This window comes from Talpa occidentalis, unplaced genomic scaffold (assembly GCF_014898055.3).
Source record: "Talpa occidentalis isolate TD23 unplaced genomic scaffold, MPIMG_talOcc4v2.1 talOcc4.4, whole genome shotgun sequence".
Taxonomy (NCBI): domain Eukaryota; kingdom Metazoa; phylum Chordata; class Mammalia; order Eulipotyphla; family Talpidae; genus Talpa; species Talpa occidentalis.
This window is the reverse complement of record NW_023604295.1, coordinates 66,074,257-66,102,198: the sequence shown is the minus strand read 5'-3', so window position 1 is coordinate 66,102,198 and position 27,942 is coordinate 66,074,257. Positions and strand designations below refer to the sequence as shown.

Genomic DNA, 27,942 nt, shown 5'->3' with positions numbered 1-27,942 from the left:
ACACAGGTGAGAGAAGGTTGTAGGCAAATACAGACACGCAGTTGCTAGTAGCAGTTATTTTTCTCTAAGTGTCATTTAGGACTGCTTCCTAAGCAAGTTTGACATAGTGCTTAGTACAGTGTTTTCAACATAGATGAGGTTTAATGAATATCAGTTAAAAAAAATAAAAGCTATCATTTATTAAACAAATATTTGAGTGTCTACAAAATACAAGGCACTGTTCTAGGACTAGATGACCCAAAGATGAATAAAACCCCTTATCTCATGAGCTTATATTCTATAGTGGTAACTCAGATAGTACACAAACAAAGATATCACAAGGCAGATCAGTAATATAAAAAACTGGGACAGTGTATGGAGGAGATTATTTTAGGTAGGATGGTAAAATGACACTAGAGCAGAGAATTGATTAGAGCAATGGAGTGAATAATGTAAATATCAAGGGTCACTGGATTCATTTTGTTTTAACTAATTTTCAATGTAATAAAATAATTTTAATTATTGCTCTAATTCCATAAGGCTTACTTTGCAGGAAGACAAATTAGTCAGATTACTTACTTACATAGACTAAATATCAGCTAATACTGACAAATCCTCCTTCTTATTCCTTTGGTCCAGTCTAGAGTGTGGGTAACTTCTGGAAGCTTAGTAAAGATCACTTTATGAAATTATTTTCAGCTCATTGTGAATATCCCACATTTTCAAATATGTGATGACACATAGGTTGGAGCTTTACCCATGCACACTGCAGCCACTGACTAGTCTCAGACTCCTTTGGTCTTGAAAGGTACAAATAGTCAGACATTAACAATAAGTCAACCTTAACACTTGCTAATGGTAATAATTTGAATTCTAATAAATTTGACTCATCCTTATCCTTTTCTCAACCATGATATTATATATCCTGGTTAAATCTACTTTGGTATTTTTTTCCTTTTATTTGTTAGTCATAGCTCTGAAATGACCTTTATTTCAAGCAGTTATTTACCAAACATATATATATATATATATATGTATGTATGTTTATATATATATGCTATATATGTGTAACATATGTGCATCATTGTCTCAGCAGATATTTTTAAGATTCTCAATTTATATTTTCAGCTTTATTTACTAATCATCAATATATAAACAAATCAATCTTACTCAAATGTTAAGCTTTTTAAATTGTTAGAATGCATTACTATTTCTATTTCTTATTATTATTATGAATATATTGTATTCCTGCTATAGTGAACAGATTATTTCTGACCTAGTTATAATATTGTTTCCTTGGAAAATTTTTTCAGTGCTGAGAATTCAAAATAAGTTTCAGTAATCATTTTAAAAATTTTAATTAGAGATTGAGCATATAGTAAACACAAAATTAAAATGTAAAACCTCGTTGAAACTAGAAAACAAATATACTCATATCAGTATATACATTCAATCTTATTTTTAAATTTTTACATTGTTTTCATTGAAGATAGACATACACCAGATGACTTAATTCAACATTGTATTACTTATGTATGAAAGTAACAGAATGGTTATTTATTTGTATTTCACTTCTGGATAGCCATGAAGTTACTTAAAATGCAAGGTACAGATTTTCCTGTATTTCAGGAAATTCTTAAACATTTCATATATTTTTGAAAAATCTCAAAAGTTCAAGGGTTGGGCTTTTGCTACCTAAGAGATCATCTGTCTCCCATCTCTTGTGGCAATTAACATCTGCTGGAACAATTCTCTCAATGGTCTTTAGATTTGAACTACTGGGGATTAGAACAGATGCTTCCCCTGGGAGTCTTCTTGGATTGCCCTTCACCTTGTCATCTACTGTTATCTACAGTGAGGGAACTTTAGTTCCTGACAATGGATAGATGCTAAATCCTTGAGTAAAATGATTTATCTCTATTGTTCCACTTCTAACCTAAGAAGTTAATATTTGTCTCTAGGTTAAACACTCAATTACTTAGGGTTTACTAAGATAAACTCTCCAAAGTCCTTTGTCACTCTGTGTATGACCTGACAGAGCTCAGAAGCAGCAATGTGAACTGTGGATTTCCTAAATCAGCAGGGAGAGATTTGTATATATAATTAGAGAGAAATTGGGACAGATATGAGATATTATGCCTCAATGTCCAGAGATTTCAGCAATTACCCTCCTTTTCTTTAGAAATCAAAACTTGAAGCCCCTTAACCCATAATGAATGAATAGACTTCAGTGAAGTGCCTGAAAAATTCAGGCTTTTAGCCAAATGTTTCATTTGAACTGTCTAAATTCATTAAACTTAGAAAACTGAATTGCAGGATCTTTGCAGAGCAGATTTACTGTGTGATTCCTTCTCTAACTGCTGTTTCTAGACAAAGGGAACAAGGCCTTGGACCACTTCAACTAATCCTGGATTAGAGTATAGCAGTGATGGAATGCCTGCAGCAGAGAATCCCTACTATCTTTACTTGCAGTATTTTATTTTTCCCTCTTTAATTTTTTTGGTAAGAATTCTACAGAAGTAAATTCAGATATGACTCCCCAAATATATCTAGTTTTAGTCTAAATTTAGGATCATCTTTAAGAGTCCACACTGATTAACATTAAATTTCCCAGCATCCTTGCTAAATATCTGGGTTCCAGATATAAATTTGAAAGTTGAAAAACCTGAATTTTATGTCAGCTCAAATATTAAAGATAGGAAAAAAAAAAACATAAAATTAGGTTTTGTGTTTACCATGACCCTCAATTTAGGAAAAACAAGATATCTGCACAGAAGGTTAAATATCATGTCTAAGTTTACATTGTAGGATCAATGCTGAGTCTAGAAGCCAAGACTTCTGATTCCTACTCAACTTGAGAACCCAAGTGGAATAAAGTGACCCAAAATCCCAATACCACCTTTGCTAAGGTAGATGATGATAAGTAAATAGATGATAGATAGACAGACCGGTAGATAGATAGATACATCAACACTAGAAAGAAGTAGCTCTAGGTTTGACATTGAAAATATGAGAAAAATACTGTAACTTTAGATTCTGTTCAGTTTGGACTGGAAGTCCCTCTTTTAGACCCACTAGTCTGTGTAAATTTCCAACTGATTTCTAAGTTTTTACTTATTAGTAATAGTTCTGTCATAATAGTTTTCCTGTGGCAAGAGAGAAATATGCCAAATGATGACACCATTTTATCTCATCAAATCCAACATTTTGGATAGCCTATGGGAGGATGTATTTGGAAGTCATTTGAAAAGCATCTAAAATGCCTCCCACATTTATCAACTGAGAAAACAATTTCTTTTTTTGGGGGGGTGGGTATTTTACTTTACTTATGCAAACCACCCTCAGCTTATCGAGAATCTAGAAACATGGATGCAAAGAAGAAATTAGTTGAAAGTTGTGTCTGCCAACTCTCCAGCTGTTAGAATGAAGAGAATTTGCCCACTAAGCACTTGGGGGAAAGAACAGGGATAAAGGCAATTAATACATCCCATCCGAATTACTGGCAAGTAAGCAAACTGAAAAAAAAAAAAAAAAACCTAGTCTTTTATAAATGGAGCAAGATTAATGTAATCATAAGTTCTGGTTTGTCTGGGAAAGTTCCAGTTACCAGCATTGTCCAAATGTCTTGTCTGGTTTCCTATTTGTCTTGTATTTTTTTCATTTTCAATAAGGTATTGTTACCAATTAGCTTGTGAGCTGCACTTTCATCTTCAGCTATAGTCTTGCCTACCAAGGTTGAAGAGAAAAATGCTGCTAAGAGGGTTCTTGTTTTAACACACAAATAAGCATGAAAGACCCTTGGTAGTAGTATTTTTGTCTGTACACTTCCCAGATCTGACGTAACTAACTTCTTGCTTTGAAAGAGTATGCAAAGATAAATAAAGCATGTGAGCTTGGATTGCAGGGGCCGGGGCAGTCCTCTTTTTGGTCTGGATGGTGGAAGAGAATTCAACACACTGCTTGGTGCATCAGTCACTCATGTCACCATAACTGCATGACAGAAAGCAATTTCTTAATATGAAAATAATAAAGCAATATGAGCTGGAATTTGTTAGGATGGTATGTGGGGAAGGAAAAGGACTTTTTGTGGTCACAATCAGGAGCAGAAGTCTGACTAAATTCTGCAATGAGTATTTGTAGTAAATGTCAGAAGTCATATTCTTATATATTCAATTTATTCTTTTCTGATAGATTTATAGATACTCAACTTGAATACTGAGTTCCTAATCATGAAGTGTGGTTAGATTAAAATTTAGGGACTCCAACTTCTTCTTTCACCCATATGTCAGAACCAAATTAAATCCACAAGGACTCTTATCCAATGTCTGTCAATGCCAGTGACAGTTATGTTTTTGTAGCCATAGATGCTATTTGTGCTGTTTGCTCTTGGAGTGAAAATGTATTTCCTACTAAAATCTTTGGCCTTTAATACCTCTATCTGGTAAAGAAATATGTGGTTAATTTATAAAACCATTTTGTTTCACTAGCTCTATAGTTATCTCATTTTCAATAAAAGGAAAGGACAACAATGTGGAGAGTAAAATTAAACAAAAAGCAAGGGAAAAATCTCAAAGGGCTGATGTTATATTTAGCAAAGCCCAAGTAGCAGATTAACTCAGATAAACTTGGCCATTGCTTTTCTACACTAAAATAAGGATTGAAAATATCATACAAAGCTTGCAAACAGTGGGAGGGAAGAGTTAATTCCACATAGTCTGCATAAAATCTCAGATAAATCCTGGACCTCACTTGAATTATTTCCCTTCTTTTTGTAACACAGATCTAAAGAAGTAGTTTTCAAGTGGGCATGATTTTGTTCGCCAATGGAAATTTAGCATTGTCTGGATACAAATATTGACTGTTACTATTGGGTGCATGCTAATGTTGTCTAGTGGGTGGACAGAGGTACTGCAAAACAATACACAGAACAGCCACCAGACAAAGAATTAATCTGATCTAAAAGGTCCGTAGGGCTCCTGCAGAGAACTTATTCTAAAGTTACCATGTGTAAAGAATATATGAAGAATGAGTGTGGGGATCAAATGTCCCTCTCAGATACTTAAGAGAAAATCTTTTACTATTATTGCAAGTTGCATACAAGATTGGAAATTACATAAAAGAGTGCAAGTTGCATACAAGTTAGGGCAAGGTAGAATATATAGCCACTTGTGAAAAACATATACAACAGATTAGTCATCTGCCATTAGATTTCCTAATATGCTGAACATTGGGATATCACAAATGTAATGCAACAAATAACATGATTACATTTTTCTCTCATTTGCTTTTATCTAAAACTTGAAATTACTAACTCTTCCCCTATACCCATCAACAAAACTTCAAGCACCATATTTTTGATGTTTCATTTCATTTGACATCACTAGAATAAATTCATGAGTATGACACTACAAAGCAGGTGGCATATATTTTCATTCAGCATGAGTCTTAGCCATGCTGAATGAATGAATATTCATTCTTAGCCATGCTGAATGAATATTTAGATAATATTTAATATTTATTAAATTATTAGTAGTATTTTTAGATTATAAATTAATTTTGAAATAGTTGCTATCAGGTGCATATTGCTTATGGAGCCAAATGAAAATCTCTCCAGCATTTGCAAATTCTAAAATTCTTAATCCATACAGCATCCTGTGAGATATTTTCATAGTTTTATAGATACTATAAAAATTGTTGCTCAGTGATTCTTATATTTACCGTTGTTCTTTAAGTAATTGCATTATTAAACAGTAGCATGTGGTGAAAGATGAGTTTAACATAAATAGTATGATTATTTTTAAAGCTGTTATACTATATATTGGCTCATTCTTACTTAATATTTCCAGATGTTATGCAAACTATATTCAATGTGTTAATATCTAAAAATGAACTGTGTATTTAAAATGTTTAAAATTGTCAAAGATCTTCAATAAAATCTATTCCTCTAAGTTCATAAAATAATCAATCATATTGTATCGCAATAAAATTATGTAATTTTATTGTTTTAAGAAACAAAGTGATGTAAACACTTTGAAAAAGTCAGATGCTTGTTATTAAACTCTAGAAATACATGTATGGAAGATAAAAGGCAGTCCTCTGACCATTTTATCTAGTAGGATAATGTAGCAGAAGGATAACAGAAGATAGAATGACAAACTTAGTTTGGATTCCATCAATGCATTTACATTTGACCAGGATGTTCAACTAATAAATTTGCTAGTTATAGAGAAGAAGCAGGGAAAATACTGCCCAAGAAAAAAGAATAGCTTGTATTTGGGAAAAGGAAATTGAATTTTTTAGAGCCTACTCTGCAAATTTTCCCAGAAAATATCAAAAAAATATAATTGTTCTCTGCATTGAGCACAGGGTCATAATGCTATGCTAATGTGGTTAGCTTTATAATTGTTCAGTTTTGCCTAGGTTTATGATTTCAAGTTACAGAGAATAAAGGTTATTGAGAATTATTCATTGGATTTATTTTGGTAATGGATTTATAATAAACATATTATTTAAAATCCATATAGCAAGATGCCTGACCTTTAATAGAGTAGTCAGATATTTTGCCTTTTCTTCCTTTCCAATATCCTTCAGCTGGTTACTACAGTTTTAATGTTGGTATAAAGATCTTATTTATTTATTTATTTCTATTGTTTTGGCACAAACAGAAACTGGGACACTGAGGCTAACAAAAAGCAGGTTTATTGCACTGGTGCTGGCTCAGCAGATTCGCATCCCAAGGCTGAGCTTTATTTGTAGGAAGTCAGGGGCTTATATACACTTTTAGTTGGTACAAGGTTCTAGGTGGGTTTGCATTGGCAGCTGAACATAGTCAGATAATACATGGTCACATACCAAGAAGAGAGTTAAAGGGTCAGTAGTCACTGAATTTTTCAGGTCCCTCTTGCTTCACTCTTGTATTATTTTTTTCTTGAGGTAATGTGGATTTTTTTAATTCTATATATTATTTAAAGATGTCCAATCACACCCTTCAGGTATATTTTACCACACACAACCGTCACCGAAGCACCCACAGTTCTTCACCATAGTCCATTGGTAGAGGAGATAAGGGAAAGGTCATTGTCAACTGCAAATAGTACAAAGTGATATTCAAATTACCAATAGTTGACCTCTTCATATGCTAAAAATAACTAATGCTCAAAGTTCTTAAGAAAGTGTGTCCAATGATTCCATTTGGTGTTCTAAATATATTTTGTTAAATTCCACATTATTGTTCTTATTTTTTTAAGATTTATTTATTTATGCTTACAAGAGCTGGGGTAGAGCCAGAGGTGTGGGGGGGTAGTGAGAGGATACACCAGAAACAGAGCGGGGAACAGAACAGGCAGACTGACTGAAATACACTGCTGAGGGGAGCAGCGGGCGAGACAGGAGAGGTCTGCTGCACCATGTGGGTTGCTCCCTGGCTGGCTAGGGATTGAACTCGTGTTGCAGAGGCTGCAGATTGCGTCATAGTGCAGTGCTTCACCCCTTGCGCCACCAGGGAGGCCCTATTGTTCTTATTTTTTAAATCAAAATCAAGTGGTACTGTTTGGAATTTTGAATCTTTAAAACACAAACTAGGTCTAGGCAGGTACAAAGAAGTTAATTTGGGAATTTTAAATTTTTATTTATTATGTTTGAACTGGTGAATTAGAAAATGCCAATTTTGCCTTGGATCATCTAAATTTAAATGTGAGAAAGGACCATTTGAAATTTTGTTGGAAAAAAATACAAATGGTAAAGAGGATGAATGATTGCGGGAGAGAGAAAAGGGGAAACTTCAAAGCCGTAAGCATCGGTGTGCTGTAGACATATTCTACTCTGTTCTTCTGGTTCTAGAACATACCCCTCCAGGGCATGGTGAATACTAGTGTTTCTCTCTAACTTCAAGGCTTCCTTATTCTGGCTCCCACTCTCCAGCTTGACTTATTTTACTTCACCAAAGTAGACTGTCAGCTATTCTTAGGCTGGTAGCTTCTAAAGAAGCCCAAGCTCCGCTGTCCTCCGCGTGCTCACATTGCTAAATACATTCTTCATACTCAGTGTACGGCCTGCGCCTTCAAAGATCTGGCAGTACTCTTTCTGAACAGCTCTCTTATCTGAAAATATCAAAGAGAAGCATCAAGTTTTCTGAGATACTTGCGATCACATGGACCACTCCCTGCTGCAGGATAAAAGTTGGCCAGTATACCTGTGATTAAATCCCACTTTGACCTTTCCCCATCCTCACGCATTAGATGCCTCCAACACTGTAATATAATCACAGGGGAAGCTCTTCCAAAATACACGTTTTCATTCTCTCTGCTTTGATGTATGTGTGTGCCACTTCCCTCGGAATAGGGGGTGGTTCAGCTAATGTTTCTTGAGGCTTTACTCAAGAAACTATGCTAAGTATTTTACTGAAATTTGTCATTTAGCCCCACAATGATGCTGTGAACCAGTATTTTACTTTCCCAAATAACAGATGAGAAAACTCAGGCATAATGAGGTTTAATAACAACCCCCTAACTTGCTGATCCATCGCCTTAGAAGCGATTTGTTTTTACTCTTGGACATTATTTTATTTTTTTTAAGATTTTATTTATTTTTTTATACAAGCACTGGGAACAGTCAGAAGCACGGGAGGGTAAGAGAATTCACCAGAGCCAGAGCGGGGAACAGAACAGACAGACTGACAAAATGCACTGCTGAGGGGAGCAGTGGGCATGGCAGGAAAGGTCTGCGCGCCATGTGGGACCCTTGCTGGTGGCCAGGGATCGAACTGGTGCTGCAGAGGCTGTGGGCAGCTTTGCAGCCCAGCACTCAACCGCTGCGCCACCTGGGAGGCCCGGACATTATTTTAAAACCCATAAAGTACTCTGAGGTGTAGTGGTACTAGAACACATTTTTGATGAATATGGGTTGATATTTGAATGATCCATCCCTTTTTTCTTGTGTGAAAAAAATGTCATCATCTCTCAAGGTTCAATTCATATGTGAGATCCTTAGTATCTCTAGTGAAAATCTGGCTCCATTCCACAGCAAGCTCCATTTCTGCCTTCTTACTCAGCTTCAAAGTCCAGTTCATGAAGAGCATGATCAGCATCTCTGAAGCTTTTTAGAAATGCAGGCTCTGCCTACCCTCTGGAACTAGGAATCAGAATTTCCATTTTAATGGGAGCATTAGGTGATTCATATGCATTACAAACTTTGAGAAGCAAAGCACTAGAAATGTTTTTCTTTCTGCATTTAGTTATTCAGAGCAACTAATTATCATTCCTATTTGCCTCATATTTTCCAAAGAGAAGAGCCAATAGGTTATTTATATTTGTTTCACCCAGAGTGACTAGCATAATATTTCCCATATGGTTACTACTTGACACATCTTTATTAAATGTATTTATTAAACTGAGAGCAAATTCCATGGGAGATATACCTTTATATCTCCCATAACTCATAAGAACATTTTTTCTCCTTTAGACTGTAATTCCTGGGAATGTAGTTATTAAACCTGTCTAGATCATAGGATGCCTACTTAGTCCTTAGAATGTACTGCAATGAAAAGTGAATAGATTAATGAACATGATAGATTAATGTATAGATGAAAGAGTCATAAAAGTATTTTATTTTACATTTATTTAGTCAAAAGTACCTTTAAGAACATATATGGCAAGGAGTTAAGTTTGTTACAGATAGTAATGTATGCACATTCTGAACAAAAATTGCTCAATCAAGGATAAATCTGTGTTAAATCAATAAATTGATTTGATATACCTCATTCAATTGTTATAGCATGTCTACTTCAAGTTGTTTTTTTACAAATGACTAATGGGACACAGTTAATATATACTGTCAGTATTAAAATAACTTTCACTTTTTTTTTCTTTCATCATTTCACAAATTCTTCCAAATTGATTGAAAGTAAATATTGCAGATAATGGTATGCCACTTATTCCTGCTTGGTCTTAAAATAGAAGACTATAAATATATTTTAGCAGAAACCATGTTTCATGTTAGAGAAAAATACCCTGACAGATTCAGTCAGATTTTACATTATCATGTATAATATATGTTTTAACATATGCACATATGATTTTATATTCAAAGGGAGGGAAGATCCCAATTCGGTGGACATCACCAGAAGCTATAGCTTACCGCAAGTTTACATCAGCCAGCGATGTATGGAGTTATGGGATTGTTCTCTGGGAGGTGATGTCCTATGGAGAGAGACCATACTGGGAGATGTCCAATCAGGATGTAAGTATTTATAGTTTGTGAGTTATGGGTTCAGATTAAGAGATCAAGCTGTGCAAGGAAGTGGAGCATAATGAAACCAGGTGGTTTCCAGTTTGTGACACGGAAATAGAATGCTTAAAAGAAATGAAATTGTTTCCAAGTCTTGCAAGTATAGTCCTTATATTGCATTTCTGGCTGTACAGTTTCCCCTCAAGCAGGTATTGAGCAATGAGACAAATGAAGACATATCAAACAAGAATACAGCTAAATAAGTGACTAACAAAATAGCAGTAGATATCAGGGAGTATTTGAATTATTTCTGCTACAGATTTTTTTTCTGTATAATATTAGCATGACACACATGTCTGCCATCCTTTGTAGATTTAACCAACACATCTATGCCAACATTTTGTTTACTTAAATATAATATTTCCCAAAGTCAGACAAAACAACCAAATCCTACATGTTTAATGTATTAAACTTGCACATGAAGTTAGTTTTAAAGTCTATTTTAACTGTGATATGGTTTTTCAAAAGGATTTTTGTTTTTAAAATTGTGTTTTTCTAATGCTTAGTAAAAGGATTCTATTGGTATATGGTATCAGCACTCACAGATTTTTCTTTATGCTTAGCCAGAAACCAAGTATGATCTCAAAGATACAAAAGAAGGAAAGTTGAGATGCTTTTATTCATTTCTTACTTACCACATATAAAATTGCTTTTAATGTATTTGGATATAAAAAAAATTTTGTACTACTTCAAACAAGTTTTTTTTTTCCTTTAAATAATAGAATAGATAAATGAGATTCATGGTTCCACATCTCTATTTTCCAAATTCTTTCTAAATCCTGGCATCTTGAAGTGTGGTCTCTGGACCAATAGCTTTAGCACAGTATAGGAGTTTGTAGGAATGCAAATTCTCAGGCCTTACTGTATACTTAAGGAAACAGAGAATAATGATCTGTGTATAAATGACTACTGATATACAATAAAGTTTAAAAAATAATTTCTTCGTATGATTTAAAATACTAAGAGCTCTTAGTTTCTTAACTGTGCAACACATGGGGTTTTACCAAAGAAGTTATCATTTGGATTGGGTATAACTAAAATCCATATAACTGATTTTTTTTCTGCATTCATTCATGTATAGTTTCCATAGAAATCTACATTGTCAAATACAAATTTCCTTATAAGCACAGCATTTCTTATAGCATAGAACATTTCTTTTGATTTTAATCTGAAAAGGATCTTCACAAACTCTTCTTTCCTAAAGTCATTTTCAATCTTTTGATCTTCCTTTATATAATATTTTCAGGACTGAACGAATACATTCTCATTTACTTGATAAGCTTTTTTTCCTTTCAGTAATTTAAAAATCAAATCATTTTCACTTAATGTTAAAATATTCACATTAGTATGTCCTGCCCATGAAGAAGTAAAAAATTTCCACCTCTCAAGTCCACAGAAACTTTCTTTTCGCACAGGTCATTAAAGCTGTGGATGAGGGCTATCGGCTGCCACCCCCCATGGACTGCCCAGCTGCACTGTACCAGCTGATGCTGGACTGCTGGCAGAAAGACAGAAACAACAGACCCAAGTTTGAGCAGATTGTCAGCATTCTGGACAAGCTTATCCGGAACCCAGGCAGTCTGAAGATCATCACCAGTGCAGCAGCAAGGTGACACATTTCATTTTGCATTTTGCAGTCGCTCTGAAATTAATGTATTTTCTGTTTCCAAGGTGTTAATTTTTCTCACTCACTCCCTAAAGCGCATTCTTTGATATTTACATTCCTCAAGATTGGACACATGTTTTCCTCTTTTCTTCTCTTTCTTTCTTTCCTTCTCTCTCCCCACTCTCTCTCTAACCTTTTGGAAGCAATTATCCTGTGTAGTGATGACGATGAAGTTCTTGGATACTTTTCATTCCTATTTTTGTCTAGCAGTGAGACTATATTTATGCTGTTTTACCCAAAACACATAGCTTCTTTTCATGATGTGCTATTTAACAAAAAAGAACACACACACACACGTATGTATACACACACACACACACATATACCTCCTTGGAGTGGTGGAGAATTCTAGTGAAGTCCCATTTGTTTCTCATTTAAAGTTTTAATAATAATAATAATAGTTCCAAAATATTACACTAACAGAATGTACCCCCTCAATGAAACATAATTGTTTAACCCATTTATGTCCTAATTACTTTATTAGGTACTGTCAAAGATAAAACTAAGAGTAAAATAATGTCAGTAACCCCTGAATCACAGCACAGATGTCAGTGCATTCATCTCTGCAATGCAATTCAGAATGTGTGATGTCTGTTAGATTTTATACACATTCTTCTCACTAATAATCACCAAATTCTCTGAGTTGTTTTGAGGAATGTAAATTAAGCTGTACTACAAAATGAAATGACAGAAATGGGTGAAGGAGAGATTAATTTTGTTGGAGGCCAAATGAGAAGGAAAAAACTGTTAAGATGGTGCTTCTCAGAGAAACCAATGGCAAAACTACCACTGATCTTGCTCGATGATTCCTATTCTTATTGTACACTTAAAAGTGAAAGAGTAAACAGTTACTTTACTTTTTATGACATTTGATTTTATAGGAAAATCACAGAGTTTTTATAAAAGAGTTAAATTTAGTATGCACATATGCCCATAGCATGAAGGAATATGTGTAAATGCTACATAATGGTGATTTAATGTGACTCACATGTAAAGGTATAATATAATGCCTTGTAGGAGGGAGCTTTCTTGTTTCTTTTTTGTATAAACGTTGTCTTTACTGACAATCATCAAAAGTTGTAACTTTTAGGCCTCCTTGCTGGCCTAGAGGTTAAGACTCAGTGCTATCACCCCTACGGCCTAATTTACATCCCAGACCAGGGTCCTAATCTACATATGGTACAGCAGACCTGTCCTGTCTTGCCCGCTGCTCCCTTACCAGTGTATTTCAGTAGATCTGCCTATTCAGCTCCCCATTCTTTCTCCGGTGAATCCTCTTACCCTCCACCTCTGCCCTATACCCCAGTTCTTCTATGCACAAAGAAAAGTTTCAAACTAATAGAACATTTGTTAATATACTTTATAGTAGCTTATATATTACTTTACTTTAGTAGGAAATTTATATTGAGGGTACATGTTCTAATTTTTACATTATGTTTGAACAAGGGGAATCTGAACCATGGGGTTCATTCAGAATGCATCACCACTTATCCAGCTGCTCAATCAGAAATTAAAGAAATTCTTAGCACTTGTTCCTTACTGTCCACATTTCAGAAGATCAGTAAATCAACAGGATCCATTGCAAACACTCTCTTCTGTGACTGTTTCCCATTCTGACCTAATCCAAGCCGTGGCCTCCATTCTTGTCTCCTGCTTCCATCCTTGTCTGCCCCAAACACTTTCCACATGGACTTCATCAGATATTGGAAGATTAATATCATTTCTAGAAATTTCAATTTTTTTCATTGAGAAAAAAAGAACCATTAAAAAGTTCTTAAATGACATGTTGCTCTGTGTTTATAGAATAGTTTGCTAGCAACTACAAAGAAGAAGGCTGTGCGGGAAGAGGTTGGCAATAAAAAGTTAGGAGGTGATTTCATTAATCTAAGGAAGGGCCTAAGTGAGTATCCAGAAGAAGGGTGTGAATTCAAGAAATTTTACTGCATTGAGAATCATAGGATGTGATGTGCTAACTAATGAGGAATGCGAGGTGAGCGAGAAAGTACTGGAGGGCATGTGCAGGTTCGGAACATGGAGGACTCTGAGATCAGTGCTCCAACAGCAGTAAGAAGGCTTTCAGGAAAGAAAATGATCTGTGGGGTCAATGAGCACTCTGAACTTAAGAAAACGGAATCCCACAAGTAGCTGGAAGGTTGCTTTCCAAGCTGAGAGAGACATTGAAATTTATGCTATATATAGAGTTCAGAGCATTCTTTCCATAAAGAAAATTAAAGAAGCCATAATTAGAAACTTGTTTGACAGATACAAATCTCATTGTAGTAATGTTGATTTTCACAATTATATTCATCTTTATGTATGTAAAATTATTTAATTTCTTGTTAGTTTCCATATTCCTGTTATTGATGAATACATGAATATATATATATATCTAGAAATATCTATAACTAATGGATTGTAATTTAGTCTATGAACTAAAGCTATAAATAGTGGATAATGTTGGCTTATATAGGTTGACACTGAGACATCCCTCCTCCTAATCTACCAGACTGTATCTCTTTGCTGTATCTGTGCTGAGCTTCTCTTTGTGACTTTGTGGCATCTAGTGATTATTTGTATTATTAAAACATATTAAATAGAGTATCTTGGTCTCTGTTTGGAGCTTTAGAGAACAGTACCAATTGCAGAGCAGAACAATATGCTGTGGAGGTAGGAATAATGAATAGAGACAGGAGTGAGACTAAGACTGAGACCATGGCAGAAAACCACAACTCAAAGAGTTTTCCAATAGTGGGTAGAATGAACTGTGCTATCTCATGCTGCAAAAGTTGAGAAATGACAACTGAGTAAAAATTTTTTCATTGAAACAACAAAAAGAATACTGGATATTTTTATAGAACAATTTAGATTCTTTTAGAGCAATAACTAAGACAAAATTTTAAGAGGTTTAGTTATAACTGGGTGATGATAGGAAAAAGCAACAGTGTTTTTGAGAAATTTAGAAACAAATATAATTATATATGTGAAAAAGTAAAAGTAATGCTCTTTCCCTTTTTTAATGTTTGGAGAAGTCTTTCTTAAAAATGTTATTGATAGAAAATGCTCTCATTAAAATAAATAGAAAATGCTCTCACAATGGTAGATTTTATTTCATGTTCTATTGTACATAAAAGATAAATAAGTAAAGTTATTATTTAATAAACTCTTTTGTAAGATTGTTCTTATAACATAGCTCCTGGATTTAAATGAATTTGTTTTATACCTATTAGTGTTGTTGAATTAGAAATAAAAAAAGAAAACAGAGAAAAGTGAGAGATTGGATTAATTTCTATTCAGGTAGTAAAATATTCTTTTTAAATTTGTATATTTAAACATATAAAATGAAAGAGAAAAATTGTTTGGTTTTTAAATCGACAGAACTTTCATCCTTTAGGTCTTGAAATTCTTCCACACTTTCATAAATTTATAGAATTTAATTCTTGGCACAATAAAATTAAATAATGTATTCTGTATTTTTAAAATATAGTTTAGAAAAATGAAGGTAACTAGTTCATGGCATAAAAACATAAATAATATAGTCAATATATTTAAAATGATATTCTAAAGATCTGATTATACTTGGTTGATTTAAATAAAATATTAAATATATTGTTGCGTTGCTTTGATTGCTAACTGAGATTTGTTATTATTATTTTGAGGATAAATAGGGACAAAAAAAGTGTTCTCATAACTTGTTCCTGTTAATGACACTAAATAAGCATTAATAAGACACTTCTGATATCAAAGAGTAAATAAGATAATTCTATTTGGTAATAAGTGCTGTTTTGACAAATAAATCCTTTCAAGAGAAGTCCAATGACCAAAAAACAATCTGTTTCTCAAAATGACTTTGACCTCTAATTCTGAAACAGTCAGGGTGACTTTCCTCACTGGCTAAATATGATACAGAACCATTCAGACGAAAGTAAATAAGCCAAATACCCAGGTGTTGTTTTTGTTTTTTTTTTTTTATTCTTGAGAATCAGAATAGGTGGTTTTACCAATGGGAGGAATTAAACCAGAGGTGACAGCTGTAACTGTTAAGGTTTTTGTCCTTGAGGCCTAAAGATAATTAAAATAAACAAAATGACTTCGCTCCTCCTTAACGTGTCCTTTATATATTAGTCTCCTATTGGGGACTATGTAGACTCAAATTATTTCTAGTTAAAGATGACAAATTAAATTAATTTAACCCTCTCTGAAATTTTATTGTTACAGATAAAAAAGATTTAGATCATCATAAATGCACTTTTAAAAATTGGCAAACATAGGACTTACCCTGAAATATAGTGAAAAGACATTCATTTGAAATAAAAAATAATAATAAAATAAATTATAGGATATTGAAAAATTATATTACTATTTTCAAACAATAATAAAGGTAAATGTAACTAATATTTTGCATTAAAAAGTATTTAGTTTATCTATTCCCCAAAACAATTCACAACAGACAGCACTTAGGTAATTATAGCGGTAAAGCATACATTAGTGACATCTACTTCCAAACTGAGTAGGTACTTACATATTCATTCAAGAAATGTACATTAGTCACAACTTTTTATACATGAAAAATAAAGCCCCGGGCAGACCAGAGGGAGACTTTATGTTATAAAATGTTAACCTAATAGTCAATCCTAGTGTAGTGCTTGAGAAATTCCAATGCCATATTTAAATAAAGTCATTATTAGAAGATACTCTGGAGACTGGGATTCATTTATTGGCATTTGTCTCCCAGTTCCTGGTGCTAATTCATATGAAACCATTTACAGATATAATAGGAGTTGACGAGAAGAAATATCTATGTGTACTTCTTTAGTGCAACTGTATGAAAATGCATAAAGGAATAATTCACAAACCTAACTACAAGGAGGGAAAGAGAATGGGAGGAAAGTTATTTTTTACTTCCCCTGAGCAAACATGTAATTTCCATGATTTCTTTTTAATGACTGTGGTCTGTGGCCAGTAGGTACTGATTTATGAAAAGCTGTAAAAGATCAGGTGGAACTCTGCAGGACATCGTTTACAGCTGCATGGATTGAAACCTATCTAATTTGTCTAGTAAAAGTGTGAGCTCACGGTGCACATCATCCAGCCTATAAATTTCCCCTTCAGACCCAATGTCTGGGGCCGGGTCTAAAAAAACTCCAATGCCTGCAGCTGCTCCGAAGCCCACATTCCCTCGGTGCGCATGAAGAGACATCACAGGCTCTTCACAGTGAGAGACAAATTCCTATCCATTGATAAACTCTCCAGATGTCCTCTCGGAGGAGGAAAGGAACCAATTTTTATTTGAAATCCCCAGAGAAATCCTGGAAGTGGAAAAATGATACTTTGCAGGACTGGTTATTCTGAGGTCACTGGCATTAAAATTAGGTCATTCTTTGTCTTCATTGTACTTTGATCCAAGTAATAAACAGAAAAACTCGGTTGGGGTCACTAATCCCTAATCCGCATGTCCTGTTCTATTTCAATTTGTTTATACTAATTTTCTCCAAACTCTTGTTGAGTATGGCTATAGTATTGAGTTTAAGAATACAAACCATTCTGAATTGACAAGACAAAATTCTGCAGTTTGCTATTAGGCACACTACATAAATATTCTGAATAAATGTCCTGGGGTTTGCTTCTTCATGCTCACAAAACCATAAATAAAAAAGTATTACTATTCATGGGATGAGGAGTCGACAAGAGTCGACATTAAGTTCTATTCTATAGCTACTGTGTAGAAATCCGAGCTTGGTGTGTGCATGTGTGGAGATTATTTAATATCTCCTTGTCTCATTTCTAGGTCTCACTTAATTTTTCTTATTTAACTTTCTCACAGTTATTAACTCTTTTCTTATCATTCCATTTATCAATCTCATTATGTATCCAATGGGGCCAATGTTGTATGTAATACTTGCTTGTGACAAAGGCCATTTCACTTAGATGACTGTGCTACAACAGTCATGTAGCATATCCTGTAAGCTCTGGAGCCTGGGTTGTACATCAGCATTTATAATTCCTCAAGTCCATAGGAAAATAACAAAAACAAGAAATTTTCGATTATGAAAATAAACTTTTTTCCAGATAAGTAAAGGATCTATCTTTTTAAAAAATAACTTACAAGGGTTATTAAAACTGAACCATAACACAGAAATATAAACTCTATGGCATTTATTTTAAATTTATAATTCAAACTCTTGAAGCAAATTAGCATGCCTCTTGCATACATGAGAGTTAGCTAGAGAAATATAAATAGTAGAAATCTATTTAAAAACTCGTTTTAAATGTGGGTAGAGTTAGCAAATTTTTGCATTTGCTTCACAGAAAAATTTTCTTACTTAGAACAACTTATTCTAAATGTTGAATTTAAGCATTTTCAGTGATGGCTTTCATTTAAGCAAATTAATTCATTTTTAAAATATAAGAATATGTGAATTTCTGGTTTAAAAGGTTGGTAATTTATAAAAGTTTCATGAGCTCAATATCAATTAAATACAACTACAGTATCATAAACATGAAAGATTCTGAATGCTAACTCTCAAGAGGTGCAAATCCAAACATACCTTCTCAATTATAGGATAAATATTAAATGATGACACAGTGTTGATGATAATAACATATTTATTACAATGAAAACAGAAACTGCAGAAGTCAGAATAGCCTAGCCACATGTGAGCACTGACTGTGGAATCATTGTGAGTTCATAAAAGTTATGTACTATTCTAAGGAGGCCCTGAATAAAACCTACTTTACAAGGTCATTGCCTTGACATATACACAATCTTATACATGACTTAACTTCTAGTTGCTCAAAAAGGTAACTGACAAGATCATAACACTCACAACACTTTGTGTAAACAAAATTTACTGTTATTTTCCTTTAGAAGTTTTTAAAAAAATTCAACCACTATTATATCAGAATAATAGCAGCTAGTGCTCTATCCTACACAAATATTATTCTGTCTCTGTGCTCCTATTTACTCTCATTTCATCTTAGTTTGCGTGGAATCTCTAGTATCACCATCATCCCCATTTTAGAGATGAGGAAACAAACAAGATGAGAAAATCACTCAAGGTCACACAAACCACATGGTTTGTGCTGTGCTCCGGATTCAACCCACCTGGTTTTACAGTTCTATTGTCTGTTCACCAAACCACTGCACTTTACTGAATATAATTGTGACATTATGGAATTTCAGTTAGTTTGAGAGTAAACAGAAAAAACAGAATATGAACAATATGAACAAAAAACAAATATGAACAAATATGAAAATGAATATTCAGGGCCTCCCCTGGTGGCACAGGCAGTTGAGCGCAGCGCTGTGAAACTGTCCATAGCCTCTGCAACGCCGGTTTCATCCTGGCCAGCCAGAGAGGGTCCCACATGGCACAGCAGACCTCTCCTGTCTCACCTCTGCTCCCCTCAGCAGTATATTTCGTCAGTCTGCCTGTTTTGTTCCCCACTCTGTCTTTGGTGAATCTTCTCACCCTCCCGTGCATCTGGCCTGTACCCCGGTTCTTGTATAAATAAATAAATCTTAAAAAAAAAAAAAGATTCACCACAGTGGTGTACAATTACAGTCATGCGTAAAGATATAAAATAACTTGTGCCTAATTCCCAGCTCTGCTCTTTTGCGTGAGGAAACTCCATTTATAATTTGATCTTTTTTATTTTATTTTTTAAAAAGATTTATTTATGCATAAAAGAGGTGGGGTGCAGACCTGAGATGTGGGGGGAGGGGGGTGAAAGGATTCACCAGAGACACAGTGGGGAGCAGAACAGGCAGATATACTGAAATACACTGATGAAGGGAGCAGCAGGCAAGGCAGGAGAGGTCTGCTGCGCCATGTGGGTAGCTCCCTGGCTGGCTGGGGATCGAACTTGTGAGGCAGAGGCTGTGGATAGCTTCATAGTGCTGCATCTTAACCCCTTGCACCACCAAGGAGACCCTAATCTTTTTTAATTTCAGTGTTCACCTCTTTTGTAGGGGCATGGCATTGGTGCCTAATCAATGATGTAAAGATTAAAATCTCTCACATCTGTGTAATATGCTTAGCATAGTGCCATGTGCATTTAAGTGCTTATAAGTGTGTAAGCTAATCTGTATTGTTATTGCTGTTGTTATTACTCATCGCAAAGCAAAAACTTTATAGGTACTTTTTGCTTAATCTCCCTCCCTTAAGAGAAAAGAGGAAAGAAAGAGGGTAGTCAATTGACCTCTTGGTGACTGGTCCCAGCCAGTGTCAAAGCACAATGGAAGAGGGCATATCAACAGAATGCTTCTTTGGGTTCTTCTGGATGAAAATAGTCTTCATTTCTTCTGTGTCATTCTGTTCCGTTGATTCACTAGATCCTACAGTCGGTCTCAGATCTGCAGTCAGGTCTATAATTATATAAAAAATCTTAGATCATTGTATTGTGCAGTATAAATCATAGTCACAATCTTTATCTAGCTATCTGTCTATCATCTTTATATATCATGAACTCCATCTGATGTGATAAATGTAAGTACTTCATTTAGTGTAACTAATCTACTTTTTTCTAACCCTGTGTACTTTTATTTGGGTGATATTTGTGACATGTTAAAATCTGTGCTGACATAATGTCCTGCTATAAGCATAGTCTAGGTTATTCAAATTGTCCTTTTGACAGCAATTTATACAATATCTCCAAATGAGTACACAGTAGGCAGGATTTAATATTGGAAGTCAAATTCATCCCCAAAGCAGAGAGAAAAGCATTTAGTGTATTACGTCTGCTATATCTGTATGCTAAATTACCACCATCTTTGCTAATGACTAAACAAATTAAATTATAAAAAGTATGTATGGATATATTTATGCATTTCACTGCCAATGTTTCAATGATTTAAAAAGCAGTCATGAGTGGAGAAGGGAACACTTAGACAAGATGATTACACAGTATCCTTCCAAGCTGCCAGTTTGAGCAGATGAAACCTTCATGGCAGATAAATTCCACAAATAAACTAGAAAGCCACATGAAGTCTAGAAGTTCCTGCTGATGTTGGTGTCAAATTTTGACATGTAGCATCTCTGCTGATTTCTAACTTCTCTCCTTCTGGTGTTTCCCTTTCTTGCAGACCATCAAACCTTCTGCTGGACCAAAGTAACGTTGACATCACGACCTTTCGTACAACAGGTGACTGGCTTAATGGTGTCCGGACAGCACAGTGCAAAGAGATCTTTACAGGCGTGGAGTACAGTTCTTGTGACACTATAGCCAAGATTTCCACAGAGTAAGAAAAAGATTTTAAGCAGACTGATAGATTCTGTACTTCTTAGTATATGTTTATGTTGTTGATTAGTGTGTTGTAAATACTAATTGCACTTCTGAGGTAATTACCGTCTCTTGTAACCAATGAGCTAGTTCCTAGGTCTGTTTGTGAATGACACTTTCTGGATTGGTGTGTGTCTGTGTGTCTTCGTCCTTCAAAATGGGTCCCCACCCTAGGTGTCTTCATTAAATGATAATCTTCTTCAGATAGACCAACAGATTCATACACGTACCTAAGTTAAAACATAAGAAGATAAAGCAGGATGATTAGTATATTCCTGCGCTTGGGATTTTCTGTTATTTTTAGCAAAGTCTAACCTCTGTGTAAATGGAAAATTGAGAGCTAGGGTGGGTAAACTGGTGGTTAGGGAAGCATGTTCAAATCAAAAGTAATTTTTTTTAAAGATTCTTTTATTTATGAGTGCAAGAACTGGGGTACATGCGAGAGGTATGGGGGGTGAGAGGATTTACCAGAGACAGAGTGGGAAGCAGAACAGGCGAATTGACTGAAATACAATGCTGAGGGGAGCAGCGGGGAGACAGGAGAGGTCTGCCGCACCTTGTGGGTCAACTCCCTGGCCGGGGAACGAACTCGTGCTGCAGAAGCTGCAGGTAGCTTCATAGTGCTGCGTCTTAACCCCTTACACCACCAGAGAGGCCCTCGAAAGTCATTTTTATAATAGATGATAATATACAATTTTTGTTTATTAGTTAGGTTAACTACTCACTACTTATGTGAGAATATCATGCTGGAAACATGAAGTCGTAAATAGTAAGGCAGGACTTTATTGTCTTCCTTAAAAAACATGTTGTCAGTTTTGAAAGATGAAATATATATATCTAATATTCTTAATTAGTACTTACCCAGTTTTATTCATGGAAAGCCAACAATAATCAAGTATAATAGGCTATATTTATTAATAGGGGTTTGTGGTAATAGGAATTTTTTGATATGAAAAATCCATGGGTTTAAGGAAAAGGGATTTACATGGAATGAACTGAACCTAGTAATGATCTTTGAATTTTGTCCTCTCACAAGTGTGGGATTGGGGACCTGAAAGTGAACCTCTAGAAGCCATATTGTTAATTTCTCTGTGAATGAGAATCAATTTACTTCACTTTCTAGTTGACTGCATCGTTTCTGTCCTGCACAGTGACTTTAAAAAAATAGTATTTCAATGTCAGGTCATGTAACCTTGGTGTGTCACTCCACTGACGAGGGTCCTTTTAATTCCAAGTTGCCAGGAGAGAAATTCTGTTGAGCTCATTCCTGCTTGTTTATTGGGCCCTCATAAGGCATATATGCTTGCCATGATCTAATCATTTCCACTCAAAAGAGGTGGAATGAGCTAGCATAAGCTTGACTCTAGGAACCTTTTTCTGAGGGTAAGATAGAGGGCTGTTTCAAAGAAAGAAGTGTTGTGCTTCTGGTTGAATACACCAAAAATTGTCCACAACTTTGCAGCTCACCCTGTTTGTTTGGAAATGGTGTCCATATTCTTGTGAGAGTATTCTATCCCTGATGTCTCTTTTTCTAAAAGATTTATTTTTATTTATTTATGCATACAAGAACCTGGATGTAGACCAGAGGTGTGTGTGTGAGGGCGGGGGGGGGGTGTGGAGTAGGTGAGAGGATTCACCGGAGACAGAGTGAGGAGCAGAACAGGCAGATCTACTGAAATACACTGCTGAGACGGGCAGCGGGTGAGACAGGAGAGGTCTGCTGTCTTGTGGCTTAGCTCCCTGGCCGGGGATCGAACTCATGTCAAAGTGGTTGGGGATAGCTTGATATCGCTGAGACTTTAACCCCTGCTCCACCAGGGAGGCCCCCTCTGATGTTTCTTAAATAAATGCTTTAGTGCCTTAAGTTTCTTTAAATCTTATCCTCTCCAACTGATATTTGAATGTTTAAATGTTGTTGAGTATTTAAAGACTTTCATTATTACCCTTAATCATTTAAGCAAAGACACTGTGGATGCAACAGATGCAACTTCAAAAAGACTGTAGAGTGTATTAAATAGAGATGTAAGTGTCTAAAAACTATTTATAAACTACTATTTATAACAATTAAATCAGAAAAAAAAAAACACAAAAATACCTATAGGAAGGGTATGCTACTATTGAAGAGGAGCATTTGTTCTTAGAAAATAACTTACTTAGGGCCTCCCTGGTGACACAAGGGGTTAAGACGCAACCTATAAAGCTATCTGCAGCCACTACAGCAATAAGTTCAATCCCCGGCCAGGGAGCTACCCACATGGTGCAGCAGACCTCTCCTGACTCACCCGCTGCTCCCCTCAGCAGTGTATTTCAGTTAGTCTTCCTATTCTGTTCCCCACTCTCTCTCTGGTGAATCCTCTCACCCCCCACACCTCTCTCCTGTACCCCAGTTCTTGTATGCATAAATAAATAAATCTTTAAAAAAAAGAAAATAGGTTACTTAACATATGTTAGCATTCCTGTTTAAAATGGAATGCACTATTTTTTAAATAGGCTTCTGACCCGATTGACAATACGTTTTGAGTTTCTTTTGTAGTTATTTTGATGCAATATTGTCAAGGAATATATTAATGTTTTTAGATATATCTACAATCTCTTGATAGTATAAACACACTGGGTTATGCTATATAAAACACCTGCTTTAGGGCATAGATGCTTAGCAAAGACCAAACACAAATCTGAACCTTTAAACACCATTGCCAGACTTTCAAAGACAAAGATATACAAATGTTTATTTTAATAAAATGTTAGCACAGAATTTTTAGATAATGAAACACTGTACTAAAGTGGGTGAGGCAAAACATTGTTAATAAGATTAACTGCTAGTTCACAATTTAAAAATAGTCAGCCATTATAAGCTGTGAATTTGGTAAGAAAGTCATTTGCTTAAAAAAGTGACCTGACATCATTTCTTATATTTACAAGTTAGTAGAGCATTTGTCTCAACACTACAATGTTGGCTTTTAAGCACTTTTGGGTGAGTTAGAATAATTTTGCTTAATTTTTACTATTATTTAAACAGCCTCTGAGTACACATTCAGGATGAAAGCTTACTTGTCCTGAGAGGTTGCTCTGTCAGGCGCCTCTTTCAAATGCTTTCAGATCTCTCTGTGTTTTAATCTCCACACTATTCTTTCATCTGTCCTTTCAGGGACAACATGGAATCAACATCTATTGACCTAAAACTCCTTGAACATAATTGTTTATTTCTCGGTCCTCTGCAGTGTGGTGCACCTCACGTCCTGAGTTTATATAACAGAAGAATACATTAAAAAAAATTAATACACTAGGAGTTTGGGGAAATCTAACAAGACAAAATTTTCATTTTAAGTGCTATAAAATATTTTTTTGTTTTGTGGTTTTTTTTGCGTTGGGGGGTGTAAAGGAAAGCAGAATGTTTTATGATTTTTGCTTCAGCAACTTTGGGACAAATTAAAAGTCCTAAACTCTGAAAAAAAAATATTTAAATGGGTATTTTACCTTTACATTTACAGTTTAGGTTTATTTTTTGAATTTCAGTATCTATTTTTTGTGTCATACAGGACCAATGCAGAACTGATTACCTTGACTTCATTATTCTACTTCTCCTAGTATAGGACAGAGATACCTAAAAGTCAGCCACTGAGTTTTCACCTTTTATTCATAGCCAAACTATCAAACCATAAGGAAAAGATCAATAGGGTTTCAGACTCAAATAAGTACTAATTTATTTATTAGATTACTCAAGTCATCTAATTTTCAAAATAGGTCCACAAATACAGAGTTTTAATCAGTTTTTAAATATTATTTCATAGTCTAACATGGTTTGAGGAGGATAATGTAAGAAAAGGAGAGAATGAGCAAACCGTAGAAGCTGAAGAGAGGGTTGAGTGTATAGAATGCACAGCAGGCAGGTTTCCTGCCTCATATCCTTATCCTGCTTCCTTGAATGCCACTTTCAAAGTGTCATCACCTCTCTTTTATCCTTTGAAGTGCAAGATTGCATGCTCCCCTCTGGTTTGAATCTTGAACTGCTCCTTGGTCTTGAACTTTTCCACTGCTTTCCTGAATATGATAGTCAAAATGATATAAATAGGGAGCATTAAAGAGACTATAGCAACTGGGTGTTTAGAGCTACTTTGAACATGGCTGGGTATGAGTAGAGGACATTTTGGCAAAAGTAGATAGGTTAGAGGGTACATAAAAATGCAAGCTAAAGCATAACCCTTTAATTGTTACTTTAGTTCTCTTTCCTAATATCGTAAAAGGGAGATAGTTGAGTCGAGACCTGAAAGAGATAGATATACTTAAACAATATGTGCTTAAACAATAATATTTAATCAATAATCTGCACATTTAGCTAAGCCTTTCTCTCTGAGTGAAATTCCATATGTTCTTATAATCTTTAATGCCTAATTTCTGAATTTACATTATTTTAAATTTATTAATTTTGTTCTTTTTTTTTTTTAAAGATTTATTTATTTATGTATAGAAGAACTGGGATAAAGACCAGAGGTATGGGAGGTGAGAGGATTCACCAGAGACAGAGTGGGGAACAGAACAGCCAGTCTGACTGAAGTACACTGCTGAGGGGAGCACCGGGTGAGTCAAGAGAGGTCTGCTGCGCCATGTGGATAACTCCCTGGCCAGGGATTGAAATTGTGCTGCAGTGGCTGCAGATAGCTTCATAGGTTGTGTCTTAACCCCTTGTGCCACCAGAGAGGCCCTAAATTTATTAATTTTTATAAAGAAAGGCATATCCTTTTTTTTTTTCACTTTGAAATAGCTTTATGTTTTAATATCTGTGTCTATACAACAAACTGCCTTAAAACTTAGAGATTAAAAACACAATTTTATGTCCTAGGGTATGAATTTTGGCAGAGCTCAGGTGCGAGATTCTTCTGCTCTGGTGTGGGTGTTGAGAAAGTATTCATCTGATACAAAGCTCTGCCTATCTGGAAAACTCTAGATGGGTTCATGCCTGCATGTCTTAGTGCAGATGGCTCAGAGCTAGGCCCAGCTGCAGACCTGTGAAGACTAGCACTGCAGACCTAAATGCTTCCAAATGGCCTCTCCTGTCTGAGTCTCAGCAGACTCCTTCTATGGCAGCACTGAGGCCCAGACAAGGTATCTCAAAGAGATAAATTGTGGAATGTGGAAGTTTCTTAAGACCCTAGTGCTAAGTTGATACACTATTCCTTTTAACATACTCTGCTAGTCAAAACAGTCCCTGAGCTGGCCCAGACTTAAGTGAAGAGGATAATGCCTACAAAGAATGTATGGTCAGGGCCTCCCTGTTGGTGTAAGGGGTTAAGTCTCAGCACTATGAATCAATTCACAGCCACTGCAGCATGAGTTCGATCCCTGGCCAGGGAGCAAACCCACATGGCACAGCAGACCTCTCCTGTCTTGCCCGCTGGTCCCCTCAACAGTGTATCAGCAGATCTACCTGTTCTGCTCCTCACTCTGTCTCTGGTGAGTCCTTTAACCCTTCTTGAACCTCTGGCTTATACCCCAGCTCTTGTATACATAAACAAATAATTTTTTTTAAAAGAAGAATGTATGATGATCTATATATATATTTTATGGTGTAGCCAAAGCCATTTATGATAACAAATTATCACAGACTAATTGACTTAAGCATTAATCTACTTTCTTGTAGTTCCAAAGACCAAAAGTCAGAAATCAAGTGTCATTAATGAGTCCTTCCTTGCCTTCTCCAGCTACTGGTGGATCCTGGCTTGCCTTGGCTTCTAGCGACATAACTCTGGTCTCGTCCTCTCTCTTTATAAGGCTTCCTTTTCCATGTCACCATGTGTTCTTGTCTACCTTTGATACTATAGTCTCATTGGATTTAGGGCCCATCCTAATCCAGTATTGCCCTCACCTAGATCCTTACCTTGATGACATCTGCATTGACCCTATTTCCAGATAGGATCAGGTGGTGAAGCTTTAGGTAGATAGGAATTTTGAGACACTATTCAATCTTTTATGCCATCCATATTCCTCTACAAGGAGAGGTGGAATCGTTGGGTTATAATACATGGATGATACAGAAATCAGAAAATGAAGTCCAAAGCACTGAGATTATATAATTGTGCAAGGTTTGTCAATTGAAAAGCACCTGTCTGCACACTAACCAGGACACTCCATTTCTTACCAGACATTTTCTTTTTTACAGCGATGTGAAAAAGGTTGGTGTCACTGTGGTTGGACCACAGAAGAAGATCATCAGTAGCATTAAAGCTCTAGAAACACAATCAAAGAATGGTCCAGTTCCAGTGTAAAGTGCTGTTTCTGGAAGGAAGTGGTGACTTTGGAAGATGTAGCATCACTCGCAGACAGATGTCAATGCTGGGGATACTGGTGGAAGTTCCAATCTCAATAAGACACTCAGATATGAGTACAAATGCCTTAAAATGGAATCAAAAAACTCTTTATTTTCCCCTATCATTTAGTGGATGGGTGGGTGGGCATACTTTGTTTTGTAATTGCTTTTTAAAATTAGTTTATGGATTAAATTAAAATTCTTCAGCACGAAATGGTGAAGAACTAGCCAAGAGCCATTCATCATAAACTGACTCGTAAAAGCAAAACAAGTGAAGTAACATAATGAAGATAGTGGTTCTATTTACTAATAGCCACAAAGGCTTGCAATATTTTTATACACAGAAGAAATCTGTAACAGGTAGTTTGTTTCTTTAAAAGCAAGCGAAATAGAGGAATTTATACCTCAAACCAACTGGCCATATTTACTA

At 35.4% G+C, this 27,942-nt stretch overlaps 1 protein-coding gene across 3 annotated transcripts in view; it reads left to right on the top strand.

Annotated features, from left to right (window-relative positions):
• The window catches only part of EPHA3 (EPH receptor A3), a 323,744-nt gene extending 296,140 nt beyond the window's left edge, over nt 1–27,604 (top strand). For 2 of the 3 annotated variants that reach the window (XM_037526637.2, XM_054700690.1), the window contains exons 17-20: nt 10,066–10,215; nt 11,679–11,872; nt 21,012–21,167; nt 27,366–27,604. In XM_037526637.2, the coding sequence (XP_037382534.2) occupies nt 10,066–10,215; nt 11,679–11,872; nt 21,012–21,167; nt 27,366–27,471 (606 nt within the window). In that variant the 3' untranslated portion in view covers nt 27,472–27,604. The remainder of the gene's footprint in view (nt 1–10,065; nt 10,216–11,678; nt 11,873–21,011; nt 21,168–27,365) is intronic. The other variant, XM_054700691.1, reaches the window with a different exon arrangement.
• The last annotated feature ends 338 nt before the right edge of the window (nt 27,605–27,942 follow it).